The 24,942-nt window shown below is 53.1% G+C and overlaps 9 protein-coding genes and 1 non-coding gene across 10 annotated transcripts; 4 read left to right on the forward strand and 6 right to left on the reverse strand.

Moving 5' to 3' along the window:
* Positions 1 to 2,561: 2,561 nt before the first annotated feature.
* Positions 2,562 to 3,552, reverse strand: LRP88_06306 (uncharacterized protein; the record flags this gene model as incomplete). The annotated part of the gene is made up of 3 exons (XM_083242846.1): positions 2,562 to 3,181; positions 3,231 to 3,302; positions 3,351 to 3,552. 3 exons carry the CDS (start codon positions 3,550 to 3,552, stop codon positions 2,562 to 2,564), a joined length of 894 nt encoding a protein of 297 aa, XP_083101782.1.
* Positions 3,553 to 4,418: 866 nt separating this feature from the next.
* Positions 4,419 to 5,161, forward strand: LRP88_06307 (uncharacterized protein; the record flags this gene model as incomplete). The annotated part of the gene is made up of 3 exons (XM_083242847.1): positions 4,419 to 4,566; positions 4,620 to 4,996; positions 5,048 to 5,161. 3 exons carry the CDS (start codon positions 4,419 to 4,421, stop codon positions 5,159 to 5,161), a joined length of 639 nt encoding a protein of 212 aa, XP_083101783.1.
* A 433-nt stretch (positions 5,162 to 5,594) lies between these two features.
* LRP88_06308 (uncharacterized protein) lies at positions 5,595 to 6,178 on the reverse strand (the record flags this gene model as incomplete). Its single annotated transcript, XM_083242848.1, has 2 exons — positions 5,595 to 6,106; positions 6,163 to 6,178. 2 exons carry the CDS (start codon positions 6,176 to 6,178, stop codon positions 5,595 to 5,597), a joined length of 528 nt encoding a protein of 175 aa, XP_083101784.1.
* A 319-nt stretch (positions 6,179 to 6,497) lies between these two features.
* LRP88_06309 (regulator of volume decrease after cellular swelling-domain-containing protein) lies at positions 6,498 to 7,426 on the forward strand (the record flags this gene model as incomplete). Its single annotated transcript, XM_083242849.1, has 2 exons — positions 6,498 to 6,766; positions 6,814 to 7,426. The coding sequence occupies 2 exons, from the start codon at positions 6,498 to 6,500 to the stop codon at positions 7,424 to 7,426; spliced, it is 882 nt and encodes a 293-aa protein (XP_083101785.1).
* Positions 7,427 to 7,843: 417 nt separating this feature from the next.
* LRP88_06310 (uncharacterized protein) lies at positions 7,844 to 10,450 on the reverse strand (the record flags this gene model as incomplete). Its single annotated transcript, XM_083242850.1, has 1 exon — positions 7,844 to 10,450. One exon carries the CDS (start codon positions 10,448 to 10,450, stop codon positions 7,844 to 7,846), a length of 2,607 nt encoding a protein of 868 aa, XP_083101786.1.
* A 778-nt stretch (positions 10,451 to 11,228) lies between these two features.
* LRP88_06311 (DUF1996 domain-containing protein) lies at positions 11,229 to 13,170 on the reverse strand (the record flags this gene model as incomplete). Its single annotated transcript, XM_083242851.1, has 4 exons — positions 11,229 to 12,097; positions 12,152 to 12,651; positions 12,742 to 12,901; positions 13,011 to 13,170. The coding sequence occupies 4 exons, from the start codon at positions 13,168 to 13,170 to the stop codon at positions 11,229 to 11,231; spliced, it is 1,689 nt and encodes a 562-aa protein (XP_083101787.1).
* A 4,228-nt stretch (positions 13,171 to 17,398) lies between these two features.
* Positions 17,399 to 20,129, forward strand: LRP88_06312 (auxilin-like protein SWA2; the record flags this gene model as incomplete). The annotated part of the gene is made up of 2 exons (XM_083242852.1): positions 17,399 to 19,978; positions 20,028 to 20,129. 2 exons carry the CDS (start codon positions 17,399 to 17,401, stop codon positions 20,127 to 20,129), a joined length of 2,682 nt encoding a protein of 893 aa, XP_083101788.1.
* Positions 20,130 to 20,325: 196 nt separating this feature from the next.
* Positions 20,326 to 20,879, reverse strand: LRP88_06313 (E2 ubiquitin-conjugating protein UBC7; the record flags this gene model as incomplete). The annotated part of the gene is made up of 2 exons (XM_083242853.1): positions 20,326 to 20,579; positions 20,636 to 20,879. The coding sequence occupies 2 exons, from the start codon at positions 20,877 to 20,879 to the stop codon at positions 20,326 to 20,328; spliced, it is 498 nt and encodes a 165-aa protein (XP_083101789.1).
* A 361-nt stretch (positions 20,880 to 21,240) lies between these two features.
* Positions 21,241 to 21,325, reverse strand: LRP88_06314. Its single transcript has one exon. It is a non-coding gene; the product is annotated as a tRNA-Glu (tRNA).
* Positions 21,326 to 23,026: 1,701 nt separating this feature from the next.
* LRP88_06315 (uncharacterized protein) lies at positions 23,027 to 24,253 on the forward strand (the record flags this gene model as incomplete). The annotated part of the gene is made up of 1 exon (XM_083242854.1): positions 23,027 to 24,253. One exon carries the CDS (start codon positions 23,027 to 23,029, stop codon positions 24,251 to 24,253), a length of 1,227 nt encoding a protein of 408 aa, XP_083101790.1.
* Positions 24,254 to 24,942: the final 689 nt, after the last annotated feature.

Below are 24,942 nucleotides of genomic sequence, written 5' to 3' on the forward strand. Positions count from 1 at the left end.
GCTACACAACTTGGATTGAAGAACGCCGAGCAAATGTACAAATGGTTCGCAACGCCCGGAGAGTTCGGCTTCCCAGGACGGTGGTTGATGGTATTTGATGGTATCGAAAGTGAAGAGGTCATTCGTCAGCTTTGGCCAACCGGAGGCCAAACTGGCGCTGTGCTCTCCGTCTCCCGGAGGAAGCCTTCATACCTTAATGACTTAGCCAGCGACACGCCTCGATACACCAAGCTGGGGCCATTGGATCCAACAAACGCAATGATATTGGCATGGGGTTTCTTGAACCACTCTGCCAAAGCGACATTCGTGGTAAAGCTATTCAAGCCAGACACATCCACTCGACGGTACCTGCTCAAGCGCGAGTATTCGTTGGCAGAATTGCTCGAGGGTCACCCAGCCGCCATTGAACAAGCGGCTTCACTTATCTCAAGGCGCGACATGGGCATAGAGGACTTCATTGCTGGATATAAGAAGGCGCAAGCTTCTATCTCAAATCTGCTAATGGGTATATTTCCACACCCAAACCATGACATTCATCTTATTGCAATCTGGCTGCTGAATCCTGGGGATGGTGGGCCCTTGATGAACGTTCTCTCTCTTCTTGACACCTCAGCGGTCCCTGAAAGCTTTCTATGGCCCAATGCATCCTTCACCAGACCGGATGGGTATCCTCAAAGCATCTCGGAGTTTGAAGAGGTGAGAAACGAGCTATTTGGATCGTCCCTAATCTGCAGGGAAAGAACACAGCAAAGCCTCTGGACTCATCCAGCTGTGCAAAACATCTTCAGGGAGCGTATGGATCGGCCGAGCTTTGATCGAGCATACTATAGGGCCCTCCTCTTGCTTGCCCACGCGTGGCCGTGCGAGTATGAGAATCAACTCTTCATTAACGACATCTCGCCTCACGCTGAGTGTTCCAGGCTATGGCCCCACGTTAGCACTCTCATTCGGGAGCCGCATTGGCCTTCTCCATACGCTCTTTCGGCTCATGAGGCTACCCAGATACTGAAGGTACTTTTAGACATATCATGGTGCGTATCCGACTCCCCCGTGTTTACCTCAATTCCCATATAGCCTGTAGGACCAGGGCTGCTGACACTGGCTAATGCAAGGTGTGGTATCATATGCTTCATGCATCATCAGTGTCTAAATCTCGTCGAAGACATTCTCGAGGTTCAAGCCACCCATGGACTACCCCGCGAAACGGCCAGACAGATGTGCCTACTCAGTTATTACAAAGGAGTGCTCATGTACAGGGCGACCAGATATGACCAAGCTGGGCTTTACTTCCGGCGCTCCTTCACCCAAGTAATCAATTATCTTGGGCCCGGGTCAGAAGACTATTGGTCCCTTCAAGCCGCGGCCCACCACGGAGTCGGAGATGTCAAACGGAGAACAGGTGACTTTCTGGGGTCCATAGACTCCTACGACATGAGCATCAAGGCCCTCGAGCACCTAAAAGGAAGCCCAGAGCAGGAACTATCAATTGTGAGGGTTCATTTGGGGTTATCTCTACTCATGAATGGGCAACCTGAAGTCGCAGAGAGTGTGCTTGAACAAGCCCGTCTGACAAAATCCGCGACAAGCATAGCAAACGAGATTCCGAGTTCTCTCGGGTAAGCATGCCGCTCCAGACGAAAAATACTCTAAAGCTAACAGATGCAGAAACGGCGCTCTTTTTCATGGGCTTGCCATTGCCAAGTTAGCCCAGGGCAAGGCAGAGGAAAGCCTCCAATTTGCATTGGAATGTCTAGAGCAGATGCCACCCTTGTATACCTCGGATCAAAAACTCCTCGCCTGTACTTTTCATATCGTCGTATCTAGCAGCTATGCACGTTTATCCAGGGTTGACCTTGCCCAGTAAGTAACACTCAAAGCTGAGACCCTGGAAATACTGACAGTTGTGATTCCTAGACAACATTTGGATCTGGCGGGTGCCATTCGCCTTGTCTCACACCATCTCCCTTACGATAAAACATGCCTCAAGGCTCTTCAGGAGCAAAAACGTTTGTACAGTCTGATGAGCCAAGGGATTTGGGAAGACTTGGACATAGCTTTGGACTTGCAGGAATTTTTTGATGGGTCTTTTCTTAATCTGCGTTTTTTTGCTGCATGCGTCCTATTTCGCTTGGCCTGAAGATGTATCGATATGGTTGTTGCTCCAGATCCGTATTTCGAGGGACATTCTACTGTAGGAGACTGCAATGGCTGGTAAAGGGTAAATGGAGTCATAACGTGTGAGCCAATACTCGCTAATCCCGGCCTGAAGTTGTATGATTACTCAGAAATTAGTGCGGCAGTTAATCGTTGCTCAGGTGCTCTATGCATCAACGACATCGTCAGTAGGCATGTCAACTCCTTCTCGCTTTGGGTTCTTGACTAGTAGAATCGCAATGTTCCCACTCAGTTCTTGGCGCAAGGTATCATAAGGAACGGGCTAGAAGCACAGAGTATCCTAACATATTGTCCATTGATTCGTATCCGCATAACTCATTACAGACATCACTTCGACTTCGACTTCGACTTCGACTTCAACCCTTTCCCAACTTCCCAACTCTCATCTAGGACAGGTTATCCATCCTCACATCTCCAGTCGACTGCGAGGTCTTAGGGGGTTGGTCCTCCCAACTGACACCTCTGGCAGACTGCTGCTGCCTCAGCGCAGCCTGGTGTCTGGACTTGCGCCTGTAGAGGAAGAAAGCGGCGGCACCGATGAGGGCAACACCAGCGACAGCGCCAATGACGATACCGGCGATGGCGCCACCCGACAGACCAGAGCTACCACTCTTCTTATCGGAAGATCCACTCTGCGACCCAGAGGACTCATTGTTGTCGTCGTCGTCGTCATCATTGTCATTGTCGTCTTCTTCATCATTATCGTCATGGTGAGGATCACCATCCTTATCCTTGTCGTAGTCCTCCTCAGGCTTGGTGGCATTAAAGCACGGAATATACTCATCAAAGTCCAACAGCTCAACAAAGGTGATGTCTGCGCAAGCGTAAAATGTCTGGTTATGTGGCGTGTCGAAACTGGCAATGTACTTGATCTGCAGGGTCGCGTTGTCGCCGGCGCTGACGGAGCTGGGAGGATCGGGCACTGACATGCAAGTGTGTCCCGGGTCGATCGACCTGAACTCTTCGGGGTCGATGAGTGTGGTAAAGTCTGCGTTAGACTTGGGGTCTTTAAGTTGTTAGAGGAATGATCTAGTGTCGGTGGTGAAGGTGCGTACTTTGTTCGAACGAAATACTCAGTTCCATGCTGAATGACTCGTTCTGTCCGACAAGTGCAACCTTTCCCTTCTCTACATTATGTCAGTAATCAAACTGCAATACTTGCAAGAAAGGCATACGCATAGGGAACTCGCTCCTGTTCCCCGGGTTGGCCACCGAGCCGCAAGGCGCCGTGTTATCCATGGCGGCAGACCACACTCTATCAGCCGGCCACATAAAAGCGGCAGGGCCCATCTCATCAGTATCGCCCATGTCGATAGCAGCATAGGCCGAAGCGGCCATAAAGGCGAGGCCGCTAAACACTGTCTTGAAAGACGCCATGTTGAGTGCGAGCGGATCGAGGATGGAGAAGGTAGGGCCCAACACTCGCGATGGTGGCACCCGAGCAGTCCGGCCTTAATATACCAACCCCATCGCTATCTGCCAAGTCCCATGTGGCACTCTGGATGCTTCGGTACTGTCACAATTCGACACTCGCATATCCCACTCATGCAGAGTAACCGACCCGACTCTCAAACCGGCCATCCCGCAGGTTACCCCTCCCGCCGAGCCCGCTATCAAGAGCGTGGACAATTGGAATGGCTGGATTTGTCTGCTGGTGCAAATTTTTTAGCGCATCGGCTGCACTCTAAAGGAACTATTGTTGCAGCCTCTACGCAGACGACATGGGCCTTGTGTGGATTGAGTTATTATCAGATGATCAGATAAGATTCCCACCAGTATCTAATCAGATCAGCCACTCCCCCTCCATTGGCCAATCCCCTCCTCCATCACCACCTTTTCATCCACCAGCCAAGAATCCAAAGACTCTGGGCATACATAAGTTCAGAGCCATGACAGCTGGGATACGAGGCCGAAAAGAGCAGCCGTCGCTGATAGCATGAGTCAAACTCGCCGGGAATGGCAGAGCAGGCGGGGCTGGGACTTGCCATGATATGCAGTGCGCTGCAATCATGGGGAGATGGAGGATCCAGTCCCTGGTTCGTGTAGCTCGGTTCGAACAAAGTTTCTGGATTCCGATAGGCTCATGTCTGTTGGCGAGGCCTTTTAACCGTCTTGAGCTTTCTCGCATGACAAGGTGGAGGCTATAAGTAAGCTGCCCTCGCCAGTCGGCAACATATTCATGTGAAGCATCCTCCTCAATTGACTCGGTTTAACGTCTCCAACACCCTCACACCATATTCAAGATGCAATTGACTTACACAGCCGTCATCCTTGGCTCCCTGGCCTCTCTGGCCTCAGCTACTGTCAAGCGCGAGCTCCCATTCCCAGACTCTGTCCCTCTCCACAAGCGCCAGCCTTCTGGTCCCGAGTACCAATGCCACGCAAACTGCGGTATGTTCAAGTCGCATCGGTGCTGGTAGAAACTTACTGACATTCCTTCCCAGGCTACACCATTTTGAACGCCGACGAGGAGGGCTACTGCGACAGCGACGAGTGGAAGAAGCTCCTCGCCGACTGCCTCAAGTGCGCCAACCAGTATGACATGTGGGGAGACTACGGCAACGGCGTCACTGGTGCTGCCAAGGCTTGTGGTATTGATGCTGTGCCTGAGGGTGCTTCCAGTGGCTCTGCTACAGGTAGTTCTGCTGTCGCCGCGACGACCGTTGTCACATCCGTGACCAGCGCAGCAGCGACTTCTGCTGAGGAGTCTTCTGCCGAGGAGACTACGGCTGCTGCTGAGGCCACTTCTGCTGCCGCCGCTTCATCAACTGCTGCTGAGACTGCTGCCACCACTGCCGAGAGCTCTGCTGATGCCAATACGGTAAGAACTGGTCCCTTGAACAAGACCGTTGACAGAAGCTAACTGTGTTAGACTCCCGGTGCTGCTCCCACGACAACCGAAAACGACAACTCTGCTTCCAACTTTGCGCTCTCCGGTGTTCTGGCTATCGGCGCCGCTCTTGTCGCTGCGGCCGGCCTTCTGTAAACACACAGAAACGCAATAACGACCATTTCGCGAGCCAGCCCAGCCCAGATAAGATGAATATAGTAATGATATATGCCAAATTCGATGCCCAGCGCTGTATTGAAACGACTCGGTCCCGTGAGATGTATAGGGCTATCACATTGCGCCCTGTTGCGACCTCGGTGAGTTTCCTCTGAATGGCTTCCATCCCAAATCTTGCAATGCAGGCATCCGCCACATCAATCTTGAAATGATATCCGCGTCCAATGACTTGCCAAACTAGATCAAGATGTGATGAAAGATCATAGATGTATGCCATCATGAAACATGTGACAAAATGGTTGAGATAACACGACGCTTCTGGTACGCTATATAAAGCTCTTGTAAGCAGGAAAAAAACCCAAGATACGCCCGTTCATAAATCTTCGTCAGTGCCCGTAAGCATGTGTCGCATCTACCTCAAAGCCATACCACCAAACGCCCGGTCCAACTCGGCACCCTGATCGTCAGCGGGAGGCTGTCCAATTGGCCCTTGAACCTGCTGAGGTTCAGGCAAGCTCTGCTGCTGCTGCACCGGCGTACTCCTCTCTGGCTCGAGGATGTGCGTCTCGCTGTCCAGCCAACCGGGCGCGACTCTCCGCTTCTCGGCGAGCTCGCGTGCCTGGATCCTCTCGTTGAACTCCCTCAACTCCCGCTCAGCTTCCTCTTGCATCTTGGACACGTGCGCTTGGAGTGCGCGACAGGATGCGATAATGTCTTCGGGATGCGCGGCGTGGCCGGAGCCTGATACGACGTACTTGGGCCTCGGTTGGTCTGAGGGGTTGTCGGATGCAGCCTCAATACCCAATGATGACGGAGGAATATTCGAGGGCATGGTCTTGTAATTGTATGATAGTGTCGTCGCCGTCGGGAGCGATACAAAGGGAGAAACTGTTAGAGGAATCTGCTCCAGCAGGGGATGAGAGCCTGATGCCGCGTTAGCCAGTCCATGATGCGTGCGTCGAGGCAGCGACTCGACCTACGATTGTTGTTGTGCATGATCTTGCGTATCCGAGGCCTTGTCCTCGAGTGTCCTTCAGAAATTCCTTGTAAATCCTGGTCGGAAATGAGAATCATTTGATGGTTCCACAAGTTCAGTCGCACACCATTTAAATCGAGGACGATAATCGCGATGAATGTTGAGGAAGAGTGATCGGCGCGCGCCGAGGCTCGTCACCGACTGACGCAACGCGATAAGCTAATCGTTATCGATAGGATTTGATAAGCTGATAAAGCTCCAGCCCCTCGTTGCTATGGACATTTTTTGCCTAGAACCCCTCCAAGCCAACGCAAGCTCATCTACACAAGGACATTCAAGATGACAATCACAACAATCCGCGCAAAGCCGTCTCTTAGCGACTATACACCCCTGGAGGAGTACCAGTCGCAAACTCCCCAGAGCTTCGTTGGCGGAAAACCAGTCCTTCACTACCATGTCGAGGGCGCGAAGGCCCAGATCCCCAAGGCGGATAGCGGCAGTCTCGCTCTATTCCCCGCCGACTCGAACCAGAAGCCCGAGAACGACGGCGTTAATGGCGACGCCGAAAAGTTCGTTGAGCAGACGGTTGATGTCTTTGTCAGCTCAGAGTATGCCTTTCGCACTTTCATCTCAGTTCCCATCTAACTTCCTCTAGGAACGTCACCCTCTTCAGCCTCAAGGCAGAAGTTGGCATCACGATCCCTTACCCTTCGATAGGCATCCATGGCACTCAAATGGTCGTCGATGTTGCAAGTGGTGAGCGCCAAGAAGCTGTGTGGATGCAAATCGAGCTCTCCGATGGCGGCGCCGACGACGACGAGTTCGACACGGTTTCCCTGACCGTCATCCCTCCCAAGGCGGAATCCAGCCCCAGCTCTACCCAGCAGATGTACTCAGCCATGTCCAACTGCTCCGATCTGCACCCCGACCCTGACAATGGAGAGGATTCTGAGGAGGATGACGACCGCATTGTCTTTGAGAGTGCGGTCGAGCACGAGGCTGTTGAGGGCTTCACGGGCGTTCTGCGGGGAGCTGCAGATGGCGGTCTCCCTCCTCCTATGCCTGGAAGTGGCGGATGGATCACGGCGGATAATGTCCATGAGTACTTTGACAAGGACGGAAACTGGCTCGGAGAGGGCGGCGAGGCCGAGGAGGAGCTTGGTGAAGGAGCAGGCAGAGTCCGAGTCCGAGACGAGGTCGAGGGAGATGCCACAGCTGAGAGCTGTCCAGCTGATGATTCCGAGAACAAGCGACCACGGGTGGAATAATTACTTGGCCGGGGCAAGAAAGGGAGCTTGGGCGTTTAGGGGCATAAAAGCTATTACGAGTCAACGCGTGAGGAGTTCAGCAAACCTATCAGAGGATATTCATACGGTCCGAGGGACATGCAATTACTATAACTACTGTATTTTCTATTAAGATTACGTCCGAAGGGTATATATCCATCGAGCTGTTAAAACCAACACTACCACCTACAGATCAACAAAATAAACCAGTGCCCCTATTCAATCCGATATAAAGAATCCTTTCAACGTGGGGTTGACATAACAACAAAACAAACAGGCCCGAAACCTTAATCTGCCTAGATACATGAAGTGGCAGTACATGACGGGTCATTGTCGTTCCTCTCGACAAAGTAAAATTGTGGACAAAAGAAAAGAAAAGGGGGGATACATCTTAACCTCTTACATCCTTAGACATCGTCCCTTGTTCTCAGGCGAAGCCTTGAGAAACCCATCCTTATCGTACAATCCCAAACTCTCGACGCTCTGTCTCTGCGCCTCCTTCTTGCTCAGGGCTCCAACCTTGGTCTTGCCGGTTGCCCTCGTCGTGAGGATCGAGTCTCGTGTGTCGCGGCCTAGATTCCCGCTGCGACGCGTCTCACGTAGGCCAGTGGCTACATCCAGCCTAGGCACCTTGAGTTCTGGTCCCTGGTTCTCTTTGCCCGCATCAGCTTCGTCCTCGCGGATCTCAACTCCCAAGTTACTGCGGCTGCTCTTGCTTGGAGGGATGGGTCGGGTAGGTGCCGCAGCTGAAACTGCTCCAGATAGGCTCTTCCTAGGGCTTCCGAGGTTCAGATAGTTTTGACGACCAGATGTGCTCGTGCGAGGGTTGGAGGTGAGCCGCCCGCGTGAGAAGGTGCTGTTCAGGGGGTTGGGCAGTGTCGGTGAGTCAGGCTCATTGTATGACGACGCCATAGATGTAGCGCTATAAGAGCTGACCATACTGTTCATACGTCTCAACTCGACAATCGAGTTTCCGAGTGAACCCATGCTCATCATCGCTGGTGGTGGTCCACTTGGAGGATCTCTCAGAGATCGGGACAGAGAGCGACGAAGAGGTGATCCTGTGGAAACAGCGCCAGGATCGTCGATCATCGACTCGCCCTCGTGAACGGAACTCTCAGGAGGGGTCATAGACATCTGATGCAGATGCTGCGAAAAGTCTCGCCTGGGTCGCGGACACAGCGGTGTCGGCATGACGATCTGCTCAACTTGGGCGACGTGCCTTGGCGGATCAGGCAGAGCTCGTCTAGGTGCTGCCGTCCCCATCAACAGAGCCATCATGTCTTGTTCATCGAAAGGTGACGAGGCCGTGGTCAACGGGCTCGTAGGCGCACCAATCACAAGAGTGTTTCTATCCTGCTGCTGTGGCCAAATTGGTCGCCCGGGAACATCAAGTCTAGGACTCTCGCTCCTCCGATCGTCGAGATGCAGAGAGCTGTCTTCATCAGTTGCAGTCGTCACAGACGGTGTGACCATGCTCGTCATGGAGCCAGTAACAGGATACGCCAGAGCAAAGCCATGTCGATCTCGACTTCCAAAGCTGATGTCGCGGTGCAAATACTCCTGCGGCGGCTGCAGCACAATAGATAGAGGTGGTCCCCCAACAGCCTGGGTGCTCACTGAATTCGAGTTCAGTTGACCCTGTGTGTTGAATACCGTCTGTCCAGCTGGGATGGAAATGCTCAGCGTCCTCGTCCTGCTCCTCAAAGACCGTGGCCCAAACAGCGATGATCGACTCTCTGAGGTCAGACCTCCCTGTTTCTTCTTCTCCACAAACGGGTCAGGCTGCTCCTTGTCCTCTGGCTCGTTGGCGCTATACAGTGTCGAGAGGGAACTGGAAGCCTCGCTGTCCTGCGACTCCCTCCTCTTAGGGCTATCCTTCTCGACGGTCTTCTTCTTGGGGGTGGGATCCTTCTGCGGACTGTTGTCATCGAGGGGTTGCCACTGACGTCCCCTCAAACGACTCGGGCTTGATAGTCCCCCGGGAAGTCCAAGCTCCTGAGTAGCTTCAGCAATCAGACTGTTGGCAGCACTACCGATAGAGCTGATGGAGACAGTCCGGCTATGCCCAGGTCTCGGCATTCCGTGGATGGTAGATCTCTTGCTGGGGCTCTGTGCCACACGGTTGATGCGCACAGTTCCAGTCGTATTAGTCGAGTCCAGTGAAGATGTCGTCCTGTGGCTATGAGGCGTCTTGAGGGGAGAGCTCCTGTGAGGTGTGCCCTTCAGCGACGAGACCTTCTGAGAGCGTTTCGAAGGCGAGGGGTGAGGAGTCTTTGTTGGTGACTGGCTGCTTCCATCTCTAAGTCGCTGCTCCGTGCATCGAAGAATATCCCGAAGGTCCAAGTCCGTTACCGAGGCCCTGACATGAGCCAGAGGGGGGATTCTCACAGGGCTGGTCTGTAGTTCCTGTGCTGGGGTTGGTAGCTCAGGGGCCGTCTTGCTCGGCTTGAGAGTCTCGAAGCTCTGTTGATCCCTCAAGTGAGTCGTCGGCTGGTCTCCCGGTAGCTCGCTAGGTTGTCCCTTTTCCAAGTCATCCTCCAACATCAGACTCGGCAGCGTGGGAGCTCTCCCCAGCCAGCTATCCCTGCTGAACAGACTATCACGACGACTCCTGCTAACCTTGGGTCCATGGAACTTATCCTCCTCAACCCAGCTACTCGACCGTCCCCTCTTCCCACTACCACCAAAAAAGGTAAAGCTATTGTGCGACGGGAGAGGGGGCAGCACAGGAGGGAGCGACAAAGAGAGCCGGCTGCACGACTTTGACATGGAGTGGTTCTTCTTGACGAGCCGCTTCGTAAAGATGGACCGTCGATGGTCATCGCTGTTGTCCGAGACCTGATATACCGTCGTCGATTCCGGCTCGGTTCGAGACCTGATGCGCCAGGTGAGGAGGAAGCCGATGGCTGCAAAGAGGAGGATGGCGCCGCCGACGGAAAAGGCGAGGATCCATCCAAGCCCAAGACCGCCCGCTTCTCTGCGGTAGAGTGAAGAGTAGTCCATGTTTATCACACCCACCGCAGCAACGATCGAAAAGAGTATCCTGCTGTCGATGGTGCTCTTGAGTCGACGAGTTCAACACTTCAGGAGTCAAGACCAGATGATGAAGAGGACAGCGTTAGAAAGGGCAAATGCCAGACAAGAGGAGAAACCTCTGTGGGAACTGGCTCATCCACATTCATCTTAATCTCGAATCCCAGTCAAAAACTGTGGTGAGGTTATTTCGACAGTCTCACTGCAATATCATGAGGAATGCGTTGCTAGGTGTCACCCATTCCAGCCGCCCCCAACCACAACCCCAGCGTCGAGACATCACAAGATGAGCAGCAAGAGCTCGTATTGAAATAAGGGGACATGGCCTTCATGGAATCACTTTCCCCTCGCCGTTCATATCCATATCGATCAGGTCATCGTAAATGGCGGTTTCAATATGACCTCACTCCATCATGTGCTTGGGAAATCTTGCCCCATCACGACCATCACCAACATCACTAGGGAGACTTCTTTCACAGCGCCAGGCTGCCCTTTTTTTGATCATTCATCATTCCGGTATCTGTACTAGGTAGCTTCCCTTAAGTCCACATGTTCCCAAAGACCTGGGTAATCATTTTGTCCTATCAAGAAGTCCCTCGCACCCAAATACCCTTTCAACAATGCGTGCTATCTGTGTACCCGGAACCAGCCCGGAGCAATGAAATGGTCTAAAAACCAGTCAAGTTTTCGATTTTTTTTTTTTTGAGTGCGCTTTTCCTTTTTTCCTTTACTGTCCTTTCTTAGATTGTTAGAAATGTCGACGTCCGTGGCTGTGGAGGTGAGCACCCCGACGTCTCCGTCTCGCTGCGGGCGCTGTAGGGGTGACAACAGCTGTTGATGTCACTGTGACCACGACCGTCTCGGCCTCCAGCTCGGTCACGTAGACAAGCTTCTCATCCCAGAGAATCTTGCTCACGAGATTGCCGTTGGTGATGTACTGGGTACTCCAGTAGCTCTTGGTGTCGGTCGTTGGCTCCAATTCGGGCGCAGGAGTGGTCGTGGGGACGGGAGGGGGTCCAGACGTAGGAACAGATTCAGGGGCCTGAGCGATCGAAGACTCGACAAATGCGGCTCCGACACTTCCATCGGCGCCGGGGATGCTTTGAGCGGTTTGAATGCTTTGAATGAGTGTTGGTTCCGAAGTAAAAGGAGATGAAAAAGAAGGCAGAATAGATGTCGCAACGATCGGTACATTGGCTGTTGTCTCCAAAGTAGGTGCAGGTGCAGGAGCCGAGGCCTCGTAGGCCGCCGCCTTCTCCTTGAACACCTGACCTGGGAGAGGTGATGCAGAGTTCTCCGGCCTGTCACCGGGATGGTAGGTCAAGGTGGGCACAGAAGCATCACCGGTAGGTCCTGGGTCCTTACTAGCACCGCCGTCCGAGCCATCTCCATAAGAGACTTGGTTACCGCCGGGTAGCTGCTTCATAGGACCAAGAACGTCCTCCTTCTTCAAGCTGTCGGGGAGGTTCATCTTGCAAGAGGTTGCCTCACTTTCGCTAATAACGTCAAAGAGGGGGCAGGCACCGATCAGTCCAGTCTCAGAGGTGCAGGTTTCGATGGCCTGCTGGAGGAAGTCTTCATCCCAACCGGTGATGAAGTCCGCGTGGTATCCATAGCCTGGTCATGGGTTAGTTTCTCCAGTCTGCCAAAGGATGTAGATGTGAGACTCACCAGTGGTGTCTCCGTTGGCCAAGACAAATCGGCCAGGTCGGTCGGCGAAGGCATTGGTGTTCCAGATAACCTCATACATGAGGCTGGGCAGGCGAACGGGATAACCATCGGGGCAGGTTCCGGTCATGACCAAGTCAGGGAATGCAACGTGATCCTTGTGGTTGGCGCTGTCGAGCGCATCGCCTCCCTTCCAGCAGGACGGAAACATGATCTCGAGACGGAGGCCATCCTTGCAGTTCGCATCAAGGTACTGTTTGTCGGGCATGTAGTGGCGATAGAGAGTTCCCTCTGGTTCTCGTGCATAGTTCAAGCAGTTGAAACCGAGAGCACGTTGAGCGAGGGTGTCCTGATCAGTCTCACCGAGAGCTTGCCACGTAGACTTCTCCGGGTCCGGCTTGCTCGGGTCACCCGCCGTGTAGGTTCTTCGTGAGTTTGTACCTGACAACATTCTGAAGTCGGGGGGAAAGGCGGTCACATTGTCGCCGTACAGGAGGTAGTAGCTACAAGTAATTAGCTCCTAGTTCAAAGCAAGTCTGAAGATAGCAGCAACTATTGAATCAGACAGGTGTAGGTTCTCAGGGGATACTAACGCCAGCATACCGCCCACCTGTGGGACAATCTCAAACTCTCCAGTCTCGCCATCTTGAAAGTACATGGCAGGGTGCCAGTAAGAAGACTTGTCTTGCGTGACTCGGCATGAAGTGCAGTCACCGTTGAGGAGTTCCTCAGTGTTGGAGGTTTCAGAGAACCCTGCGCATCGTCAGCTCTTTTCTCTGAGAGCGCATCGTTCGCGGTTGCCTGCGCAAAGCGCGCGCAACTTTCATTGCCAGAATTTCATCGTCGCGAATGAGTCGCTTACCTGAAGAACCGTGAATAGAATGCGCATGCATCGAGATCTTGCCCGGGTCAATGATGGGGTCAAGTCGCGCGAGTCCCACACGGCCGGGACACTCCATGCGCCAGAAGGCATGGGCGCCACCGATGAGGCCCGCAGAAACGGCGACGAGTGATTTGAGCATGGCGATGACGAGTGCCTATTCGAGCTCGAGAGTTTGTCCGTTCTTGCCCTGAGAGGCAAGGGAATGAAAGAGTGGACGACACGACAGAGCAGTCTAAAAGAGCGTTGATGTTAGGGATGGGGCTGAGGCGGAGACAAAAGAACGTGGTGAGGGGAAATGAACGAAAGGCGGAGAGGAGAGGTTCGAAAGGAAGGTGCCCGGCACTGGCGAGCAGAAAATAGAAACGGCAGGCGCGTTGCGGATATTTGAAGCATCAAACGGAAGGAAGGAAGGGAGGGGCTTAGACGGAGTGCCTGCCAGCTGGCAACGGCTGGCCACTGCACTGCGCATCAAGGGCCGGGCTGCCAACGCATAAGACCAGGAAAACCCTGTGCCAAGCGCATAGTCCCGCAGAATAAGGTCGGAATCGTGCTTTTCATGTTGTTTTAATGGGATGGGTGAGGTTCAAGTTTGCGAGTTTCAGGTGAGGTCTAGGCGAGGTGTAAGTGAAAGTGGACTCACCGATGCCCGTCGTTGGGTTCTCTGGAGGATTCTCAGCCAAATTGACGTTGGCGGTCTCTAGATCCTCAACTTCCTTCTTTTGATCAAATATTGAATCAACAGAAGGAGAAAAAAGTTCAGAAAGGGAAATATTGGACCAAAGGGTGCAATGGCTGGGTATGCCTTTATTGCTGTCGATGGAGGCACTGCTCTTGCAGAGAGTCCCAGCCCCGCTGAGAATCTGAGACTCAAGATTCCAGAGCGTGGTCAAGACACGGCGTTGAAGTCACTGCCACGCTTCCGGATCGCGTCACAGGGTCGCGTAGAGTGGGCTGGTCGGCAGCTTATCGGCGTGATAAGTGTCGACGAGAAGAATGCTTTGTTCAATGGTGCCGCTTCCGGTTGTCAAGGCCGAATGTCTCTCCCGACGTCAATCCGTGCAGTCGGTTGATTTGTCTCAGTATCAAACGTCTGACGCTTCGGGAAGTTTTTGACAGTGGTCAGATGAGTTGCAGATCTTGTTGGAGAAAGCTGAAGAGTAAAGTGTTGGTCTCGAAGGTCGTGGTGTATTGCCGCTCAGCACTGCAGAGCGTCCAGAAAGACTTGGAAAGCCGTTGAAGTCAATCTAAGCCTCCCGCTTTTTGCAACGGCGACGCTAAACGTTTTGCACAACGGATCTGCAAGAGAGAGAAACGGTGAGTCCGCAGATGAGAAGGAGTCGTGATACGAAAGCAGTCCCTCGGGTTACGGCGTGCGGTGTCTGTAATGCAAAGGAGATTGGTTTCTGCGCGGCGGATCTTGAAGTTGTCGACTAGTAGTCTCACGGTACGAAACGTAAACCAGGATTTTGAGCGAAAGAAACGAATGTTCTCAACCGGGCAGGATTGCAAGGAATGTGGTTGAGGAGAAGGTAGCTAGGCACCAAAAGGGAGAGTAGGTGAGGTGCCTTTGAAGACAAAGTGAATGAATGGATGAGTCCAGCTCGGGCTCCAAAGGAAGGAATAAAACGGTAGGATGACAACCTAGCCAACAGTGAAGGAATGGATGGCAGAACGAAGAAGATGAGGGCGAACCGAAAGAACGGGAAACGGGAGGTGGGCACAACAAACCCGACGTCCATGGATCCCATCCCATGTCGCAGCCAGGTCCTGGGGGTGGCTTCTCTTGGCGATGAAGTCAGGCCCATTCTTGGGGGCATTCGCCGCGTCGCAGCCAAGATTGCATTGGTTCCAAGGGTCAACCTACAGGGGTGCTAAAGTGGTCGTGTGTCGGTCGACGAGCGTGATACCGCACCAAGCCCAGTATAGTCTGGCGATCTCGACCAATGGCTCGGGGCAATAGGAGGTCGAGAATACCCGTGCCACGGAGCTGAGGCACACGATAGACGCAGGTACCAGGCACCTCTGGGCTGGCGAATGGAGATGGGCGAGCCGACCTGCCGAGATCTCCAGGTCCAAGACTAGTACTCTGGGGGCAGGGATCTCGGGGGTTGAGCTGCTACATTCTGTAGTATTGCAGGGGCGAGACTACTCGCAGACGGCGCCAAATGGCCTGGGCTTCCACCAGTTCTCCTGTCAATCACGGCGGTTGCGCGCCTCTCCAGATTGGAATCTGCGGGATCTTCAGAGTTTGTTGCGAAATGGATCTGACGTGACAATGTCAAGTTGAATATTAATTGGATTCCCTCCGCGTCTCTTGTGGTCGCGCAGACTCCACCACGTGCGCATGTGGCCCGTTTGCAGAAGGAGAATTGCGAAGCCCCCTAGCACAGCAGTCCAGGCGGTCCAGGCCAGTACAAAGGAGACGGTCCATATGTTCTTCTCGGTTAGATCGGTTTCTGTCTTCTCTATCAAGTCTAGCAGGGCCCTGGAGTGGGCTGAGCACCTCTGCTATGACGCTGTCAGGCTGTTTCTGGTTTATTGTTAGACGGCGGGACTGCGGGTGGCTGGAGACAGTCTTTGACACCTGAGTCCATCCAAGGGTCCAAGGGATGGATGGGAACAAGGGAGCCCAATGCCGGGTGGCAAAGCATGAAACCTCCCTAGATTCGGAGAAAGTGATGAACATGATCTTCAGGGCCCGGCTGTTCATCCTCTTCTGTCCGTTTCTTGTTGTGTTTGTTCCGCAAGAGTTTCAACTCTCCCCTTCCCAGACTTCGGCAGCTGGCAAAATCCCCAGGGGCTGGCATAAATGACAAGCAGATGCCTGAAACGGGTTTCATATTGGGCGCGAGCCAATCACGAATCGCCAGCCTCTCACTGCCAGCACTTCCCTGTCCATCAGTGGGCGTGGCGTTGGTGGCGCCTCGACTTCAGTCTGGAGAAGGGAGACCCATGTCGGTGCGTCTAAGTAAAGCCCAACACGAATATCTCTCATCCTTCAAAGCTTGGCTGGAGGAAGATCCCCGGTAGCGAAAATTACTGGTGCGCTATTATTGTGGTTTGGATTACATCTTTCCAGCTGCCTTCTCTTCACGTCCACCAGATCATTGCACTGCATGTCGATCAAGGGTCTTGATCGGTATGTATTGAGTGCTCGGGCTCCCCGATAGACATGCCGATGAGATATCAATATATATCCTACATTGCAATTACATGTGCAGATACGTATTGAATTTCCTCGACCCCGCCGCAGAAATGTCCATTCACCATCAAGTCTTGGCACTCCAAGTCGTACCAGCGGAATAAGAACCACGTTTCTCAGTCGCACTGAACTTCACCTTTCGTATTCGTGCCACGACTAAGAGACTTTACAGCCTAGGGCCTTGGCAGAGGTCCTGTATCAAACTTGCTTTTAATGCGACTGCTGCTTGCTGATAGCATTGGTGATTTGTCGGTCAGCCAGCGCAGAAGCCAAGCCCAAAGTGTTGGCCAGAGTGTTGGGCCGCTTTTAGCTTGTCCTACGGCCAAGTTGCTGCACAATGTCAGGGACTAGTGTACGACAGCAAATTACAGACTGAGTTCTAGGTCGGTTGGTCCAGCGATAAATGAGAAGGATTGCTGACGCGCAAACGTTGGATAGAGTTGTGGTAGATGCTGGCGCTCGTGTTGGAGGAGGCGCCGTCTTAACCGTTACCGTGCTTTAGTGTTGACAACGCATGGGTTCCCTGAGATGCTACCTCGCCGGCTCATCTCTTCTGATTCGATATCATATCGTCCACTCTAAAGAGGGTCTTTGCTGTGCAGTTGTCTGGATCGGAGTTGACCGAGCTTGCGTCGAGCAAAGATGTAGGGTAAGTCACTTGGACGAAACTTGAGAGCAGTGCCAACGAGCATTTCAGTAATGACTTCTCTCAAGCATCAATCTGAGGTCAATGTCTATTTAGAATTTCGGCAAAAGAGAGTGAAATACTAAGGCCTCCTTCGAAAGGGTACTGTCACCTATCTGGCCCCTTGAACACTTCAACAGAGGATTAAGTTTGTTGTGTTTCTGAAGTAGAAGTCAATGAGATCGACTCACTATTTTCAAGGTAAGACATATAAAGACATACACTCCAGACATGGCAATCATAAACGGCCTCTTGCTCCTAAAACAAGCATACTACCTAGGTAGGCAATACTCATCTCAATAATTGCTTGGGGAGATCATGTGATGCCTGAGCCACAAATCCAGCACAGCCACAGACGCCCCACATCCGGAAGCGGCCCCTGGGCCGGGGTCTCTCCCACCTCACCAGCACTATCGTTGCGACAACACGTTGACCTTTATCATGATTGATCATTTGCGATAACCTACGAACTTTGTCAAGATGGACGACCTCTCAGGCCTCGATTGGTCCTCCAAGCCGGCCGGCGGCCAGCCTAAGCCGCCTGTCATGAACTCGGCCTTTGCAACGATGCGACCTACACCATCACCTTTGGGCTCGGGAACCAATACGCCTCTGTCCACACAGGGGTCTGGATCTGTTGCCCCTAAACCAGCGCCCCCGAAGCCATCGCAGGATAGCTTTAGCAATCTGATGCACTTTGGACCGGCCAAAACGAAACAGAACCTGAGTCTGGCGGAGCGACAGGCGCAACTCGAGGCTGAGAAGCGCCAGAAGGAAGCGGAGCGGAGGAAGCAGCAGGAGGCCCAGTTTGGCAATGGTCAGTTCTGGGATGCTCTTGAAAGTCGAGGCGCGTCAACGAGCCCTGCGCTGCAGCCGCCGGCAGCAGCCCCCAAGCCGAAGAGCGACGATGACGATCTCTTTGCCGCCTTTAACAAGGATACCAAGGTCGATAACTCGAGCTACTATCCCCCTCCCCCCGAATCGCAGCGATCGACGCCCGCGAATGCTGCGCCGATGAACTTGAGCAACCCGAGCGCCTGGAAATCTGCGGGTGGAACAACTGGGTCGAATGGAGGCGCTTTTGGTGTCGAGGATGACGATCCCTTTGGCTTGAACCAGATGAAGCCAGTCCCGGTTGCTGCGCCTGTGCCGCAAAATGACGACGATGACTTCTTGGGAGACTTGGGTCGTCCTGTTGACGAGGTGCGGCGTGAGCAGGAGGCGAAGCGACCTCAGCCAGAACCTGGAAAGCCCATTGAAGACGACGACTCGAGCTCCTCAGAGGAGTCGGCTCCCCAGGCGCGAGAGCAGTTTCCCGAGCGACAGCCCCGAGTCAACAAGGACCCCTTTGACAGAGCGGTTGCGCAGTTGGTGGATTATGGATTCTCTGCCGAGGACTCTCGTCGCGCTCTAGTTGAAAGCGGTTCTGGATACAATGCTCAGGCTGCCGTGAACTGGCTCTTGGATGAGGCGCACCGCAAATCTAAGGAACAAGCACAAGGGAAAACCTCTTCTGGGAGCTCAAGTCGCGCCGGAAGCCAGGCTCCAAGGAGCAATGACCGGTCACCGGCCAGGGGAGATCAAGACTTGGGCAAGACGGCTGCTGCGGTGGGCAACAGCCTGTTCAAGACAGCCAACTCGCTCTGGAAGACTGGCCAAAAGAAGATGCAGCAGGCTGTTGCTGACTTCCAGCATGAAGGCGACCCTAGCCAGCCTAAGTGGATGCGGGAAGCTCAACAGGCTAGAGCACAGGGACCAGGCAAGGCGAGGGCAGACGCTACGGACGAAGCGCTCATGCTTGAGAGTGGTGGTCGTCCGCCACCTCGTCGAACCGCCAGCCGTCCTGCTGAGCAGAGAGCATCTCCTCAACCAACATCTCGAGGACAGTCGCCTGCTCACTCTGCGGGCAGCCGCGCCAGCCCTGCTCCTCGATGGCAGCAGCAAGCTCAGCCTCCTGCGGCAGGGTTGGACTCCAGGTCTCGACTTAATCGCCTGGCAGCTGATGATGATAGCTTCTCAACCTATAGCAGCCCTAATAGGAGAAAGAAGGCTGCTTCACCGGCACCAGCTCCCAAGCCTGCCGAGCCGGAACCCGACTTGCTCTTCAACTCCCAGGAAGTCAAGTCCTCTCTTCCTTCGAGACCAGCTCAGCCATCCCCACGACCAACCCCAACCCCGCAAGCCAAGCGACCATCGCCTCCGGCTCCAAGACCTTCGCCCCGACCTGCTCGAGAGATTCCTTCCATCAGCCCCGTTTCTCTGCAGACTTCGACACAGCACCGACTCCAAGGAACAGCTCACTTCAAGCGCGGTGACTACGCAGCTGCTCACTCATCATACTCTTCCTCACTGTCGGCCGTCCCCCCGACTCACCCACTTGCTATCCTTCTCCTTACCAACCGTGCCCTGACAGCTCTCAAAACTGGAGAGCCCAAGCAAGCTGTTGATGATGCTGATAGTGCGCTGAAGCTCATTGGACCCGGTCTTGGTCAAGGAGAGATCGTCGCCGTGAAGAATGAGAGTGGTGTGGACGAGAATCGGGATATGAAGGATCTCTACGGTAAGGCCTTGAGCAGGAAGGCTGAGGCTCTTGAACAAATGGAGAAGTGGAGGGATGCTGGCGCAGTCTGGCAGATTTGTGTCGAGGGTGGTGTTGGCGGTACCAATGCTATCAAAGGTCGCCAGCGATGCCAGAATGCTCTTGCGCCCAAGCCCAAGCCAACACCTAAGCCTGCAGCAACCAAGCCTCGACCTCGGCCTTCAGCGACTGCTAGCCTTGGGCCCCAGAAGAGCTCTGAAGCTGTCACTCGTCTGCGTGAAGCAAATGAAGCTGCGGCTCGAGAGGATGACGAGAAGTTTGTCCTCTCGGAGAAGGTGGATGCTAAGATCTCTACCTGGCGGGACGGAAAGCGAGATAACCTCCGGGCCTTGATTGCTAGCCTCGACACTGTCCTGTGGGAGGGTAGCGGGTGGAAGAAGGTGGGCTTGCATGAGTTGGTTATGGCCAACAAGGTCAAGATCAATTATATGAAGGCAATTGCAAAGACACACCCCGACAAGGTAAGCTCGACATATACCCTTTGGTGGAACATTATTCTGACGTATATAGCTTCCGCAAGACGCAAGCACCGAGGTGAGATTGATTGCCGGTCTGGTGTTTAGTACACTGAACGAGAGCTGGGACAAGTTCAAGGCAGATAATGGGCTGTGAGCGATTATGCATGAGATGAGCATGAAGTAGCGGTGTTTGTAGAGCGTTGATCACGATAGAAGCATGCCTTGGGAGGGACGAGTATATGAATGTTGATTTAAGCGGCCATGCCGCTGCCGAACACCATGCTATGTATATGTATTTATGCCATTGCCCACGTAGAATTTGCGCCAATACTCCTGTTGATATCCCCTCTTTATAGTCCCAGCATCCTCCGCACTCCTTCGCGGACCTTGTTTTCGTAGTCGCCGCGGCGCTCACGCCACATCTTGGCGGCTTCGACATTGGCGGGACTCTCGTCGTTGGGCTCGGCCAACATGCTCATGACGGAGATGAGGATCTTCTCGACGGACTGGATGGGGGACCAGCGCTCGGAGGCGTGCTCGTAGTGGTTGGGGTCGTCACCGGGAGGGTGGAGGATGGAGATGCAGACCAAGCCGCTGGGATACACTAGACAAATTGTCAGAATCAAGACCAACTTGCGACTGCCCTTGACTTGTGCTCACCATTCGGGTGCCACACGTCGGCGAGGAACTTCATAGATGGCGGGGCAAGCGGGTAGTCCTTGGGGAACTTGAGCTCTGCGGGAAAGACACCGCCCTCGAACGGCGTGCCCTCGGGACCCTGGATCAGACACTCCCAGTGAAGGAGGTCATCCTCGGAGATGGGGCCGGCGGTGATGCCTTCGGGCGGGTTGTTGGTGAGCGCGCGATACTCTTGGAGAAGGCGGCGGTGGGCGGTGGACGTCATGATGCGGGGGATACTTCCAGCGGAAGAGGTCGAGTTTTGCTGTCAAAAGTCGGAGGATAGTAGCGATCAAGAATGATAGCGCGAGTTGTATAGTTATACTCGGACAATCTTGGGGTATGAACAAGAAGAGGATCGGACAACTTTAAGTTGAAGATGCGGCGTCGGAGGAGGTGGAGGGAAGCACCACGGCTAGTGGGGCACCCGGCATCCGGAGGGTCCACCAGATAAGCCCCACTCCTTCATCAGCACATATCCGGTAAGTTGACACGAAGCATAAAAAAGATGTGATTCTACATGAAGCGGTTGAGTGAAAGAGAAAAGCATCTAGACACAAAAAAGGCCAAAAAATGCAAAAGAATAACTCCGATACGGGGAATTGAACCCCGGTCCCCGCGGCACGTTTCCGAGATGAAAACGCGGTATGATAACCACTACACTATATCGGACTTAGTTGAATGAAAGGCTTCATAGTTGGGTACAAGTGCAGCGGTGTTTCCGGGATCTGGGGAGGTTGACTGGTATCGTCGGCGTCTGGGAGAGTACCAGGCGGCTCGTTTCTTGAGTTCTGCATTGCGTTTGCTGGAGGTGGTGCTCAAGGAGAGTATGATAAAGGAATCGTCCCGTGGAAATGCGATGAGGATGGTGTGAATAGAAGACCGGTTGTGTAACACGATAGCCCTTCGATCTCGGCAGCTGTCGGACACTGCCAAGCGGCTTTTGTCAGTTTACTGTTGTCCCCATTAGAGGTAAAGAAAAAGAGCTTCCGGCGGGTACGCGGGGAACAAGGGGATGCCTTATAACCTGGAATTAACTAGAATATGCGCAACTTGGAGTGCTGCGGCTGCCCGTCGGGATCTGGTTGGCGTGGGTTACACCCTTCGTTTCCAGCACAAACAATGACCCTGGCAAGCGCAAACTGCTTTCCCTGGTAGAGAAGCTTGTAGCGAATGAGAAGAACCCCTGATTCAGTTTCTCTGGTGACCGTGGAACATTCCTGAACCCAGCTGTCTAAGGCAATGGGGAGAATAGGACATCAAAAGCCGTCCTGACGTGGCTTAGCTCTGTTTCCTAGTATAATAGCAAAATTAGAAGAATTTATGAGATTCTAAGGTCCTCGGTTGTTAAGCAGTCCTTACCCTTATGTTTTCTTGGGACAATCCGAGACTAGCGGTCTCATACCTCCTCCTTCTGTAACAGAACAAATTCGTATCTCCATATCTCGTCGAACTCGCACTTATTGTTAGCCTATAGAACTTGATCTATGCTCCAGAAATAGTTATTATTATTATCCCGTCGTGAGTATATTCTGACTTGTTATCCCTCACGTAAGAGTACTCAGTAGCACGGAGTGTTTGCTGATGGTATAGGTTAGGATCACTGGGGTTAACTAACACGATACCATCTCTCTACAGGCTTGGCTCAGTGATGTCGGCGTACTGAGTATATGGTAGTTCCAGAGCTGAGTTAGGTATACATAAAATCTTGGAACATCGACTGGAATTTGTAACGGTGTCTCTTCAAAGCTCCCCATCGTCGTTGTTCCAGCACCCTTGGTTTTGTGCATAACTGCCATCATCTGTCCCCGAGACATCTCAAGAGCTTGCTACTCTCAATTCCTGTCCACCTGGGTCTGGGTAACTGAAAGAAACCGAGGTTAACTATCCAACTGCAACAGCCGACATTGGCCGCAGCTTAGACTCTGAACAAAGTCGTGACGTAAACAAGCGGCTGAGCCCGCTCATTGCCCCTGATCAAACCCGGGCCACAAATCTCGATCGGAAGCTTTTCTTGATGGCGTTTTTCTAAACTTTGCCATGACGGGAACGAAGCGTTACAGGGCAATTGGTTGATTGTCTCACGTGGGGAACGCCTTCTCCCCCGCAATGTCCGCATCGTAGCGTCATTGACGTCACCAGCCGGAGCTTTGTTCCTGAGCTTGAGACCGAGGTGTTTGTTTATTTGTCGTCATGGCTGAGCAACGTCATGTCAATTGGGAATGAGCAAACATTCAAAATGTAGCAGGTGCCGACTTTGCTCGTCTTGTTTGTTTCTCACCACCACCAACTCCTTCTTTCTCCTTCAATTGATCTCTTCTCTATCCAACCACCCTAATCTAACTCGACCTCCTGCATTCCTAACTCGACATCATGATTCCCGCTCGCCCCCTCATTCGATCCAGCCTCCCCCGGGCGGCGCGCTCTGTCCGCGTCCCTCACCGGCAACATATTCGCTTTCAATCGACTTCTACAGGCAGTTCTACCTCAAGCAACACACACCTGGCAGCTGGAATTGCTGGAGGTGTTGTCGGCTCCGCCATCTTCTACGGTGTTTACTCGTTCACTCCGGCTGGACGAACTGCCTCAAAACTCAACAAGGCTGCCAAGGAGGCTGAGAAGAAGTACGAAGTCGCCGCCAAGAAGCTGCAGGAGAAGACTCCCACTGCTGAACAGGCTGTAAACAACATCAAGGAGTTTGCTTATTCGTATGTGGGATGGATCCCTGGTGGCCGCGCATACGTCGACGCTGCTTTCAACGACTGGGACAAGGTCCGAGAGAACAACAAGGATGAGGCCGACAAGCTCGTCAACGACGCCTACAAGCAGTTCCAAGAGCTTTCCAAGTCTGGTCTGAGTCTTGAAACCGCGTACAAGGCCTACGATGTCCTCGCAGACCTCTCCAAGAAGGTCGCAAACCTCGCCGGCGACGCCATCAGCGACATCATTGACAACCATCCCCAAGTCAAGGAGAAGCTCGGCGGAAACGTCGACCAGCTGAAGGAGCTTGGTGAGCGGTATGGCCCCGAGGCGAAGAAGCAGGTGGACGAGACCTGGAAACAGGTCAAGGACATCTTTGCTGGAGGTTTCAGCGCCAGCAGCATAGACAAGGCGCGCAAGCTCATCGAGGAAAAGGTTGAGCAGGTCAAGAAGCTGGGCGACGAGGCATGGAAGAAGGGTCTCGAGGAGGCCAAGCCCTACCTTGACAAGAACCCCAAGGTCAAGGAGCTCCTCGAGAAGAACGCCGACGCCCTCAAGCAAGGCAACGCCAAAGAGATCTTTGACAAGGCCAAGTCGGCCGTTGATTCTGGTGATCTTGGCGGTCTCGAGAAGTACGTCAAGGACGCGACTGAAAAGGTCAAGTCCAAGGGATCTGAGCTCGCAGACGGCTGGGTAGATCTGGACAAGTACATCAAGCAGATCCCACAGGGCGAGGATGTCCTGAACAAGCTGCAGCAGCTGGGTGAGGTGGCACAAAAGCACAAGGAGGAGGGAGAGAAGCTCTTCCAGGAGACTGTCGAGGAATTGAGACATGTGCTTGAAAAGAAGTCGGAAAAGGCTCAGGAGATTGCGGACAAGGCCAAGAAGGAGGCCAAGTAGAGGTGCAATCTTGTATTCTAGTATTCCTGTCATGATATCCTCTTAATGGCTAATTCAGTGCTGCATCTGTAACTCAGAATATCCCTATTAATGTGACAGTGACAGTCCAATCTTTCGAGCATGTGTTGAATGATTCAATGAATAGCAGGAAGACATTCTCTGGCGAGGCAGCGAATGGAGGGTCCCCGCGACGACTGCAATTCCTGGAGAAGGGGGTGTCATAATTATTGACGAGATAGTTTATGTCAAGCCCATATGAGCATTAGGGAAGTACGGAAATTCTATAGGAACTAAAAGGGAAGTTTCAGCTGTCCACTCTAAGTGTTGCTATGGTGAAGTGGAAATTGGCCAAGAGACTAGTTATTGACAGCTTCCGATAGTCTGGTAGTTTGTCCCACTTGACTGGTATTCCTCTTTAGCTGAGAACGAAAGGATCACTATAGGCATGACCAAACACGAGTTAGTACACTTTTGTAACTGGAGAGATTGGACTGAAAAGCTCTATAGGTGCCATGGACGGATATCTTGGTTTGGGGTTGTAGTGAGCCTCCACTTGCGCCGTGTGGCTTGGCTGAACTGGCAAATGTCATTTATAATAGGTAGTCAGGAGTCTTTAGTATTATACGAGACTCTATCGTCTCGAATTGTTGGCTGCTCTGCTCCACCACGACTGCTCTTGAAGCACCTAG

Source organism: Fusarium phalaenopsidis, assembly GCF_050370095.1.
Source record: "Fusarium phalaenopsidis strain FUZ10S chromosome Unknown contig_32296, whole genome shotgun sequence".
NCBI lineage: Eukaryota > Fungi > Ascomycota > Sordariomycetes > Hypocreales > Nectriaceae > Fusarium > Fusarium phalaenopsidis.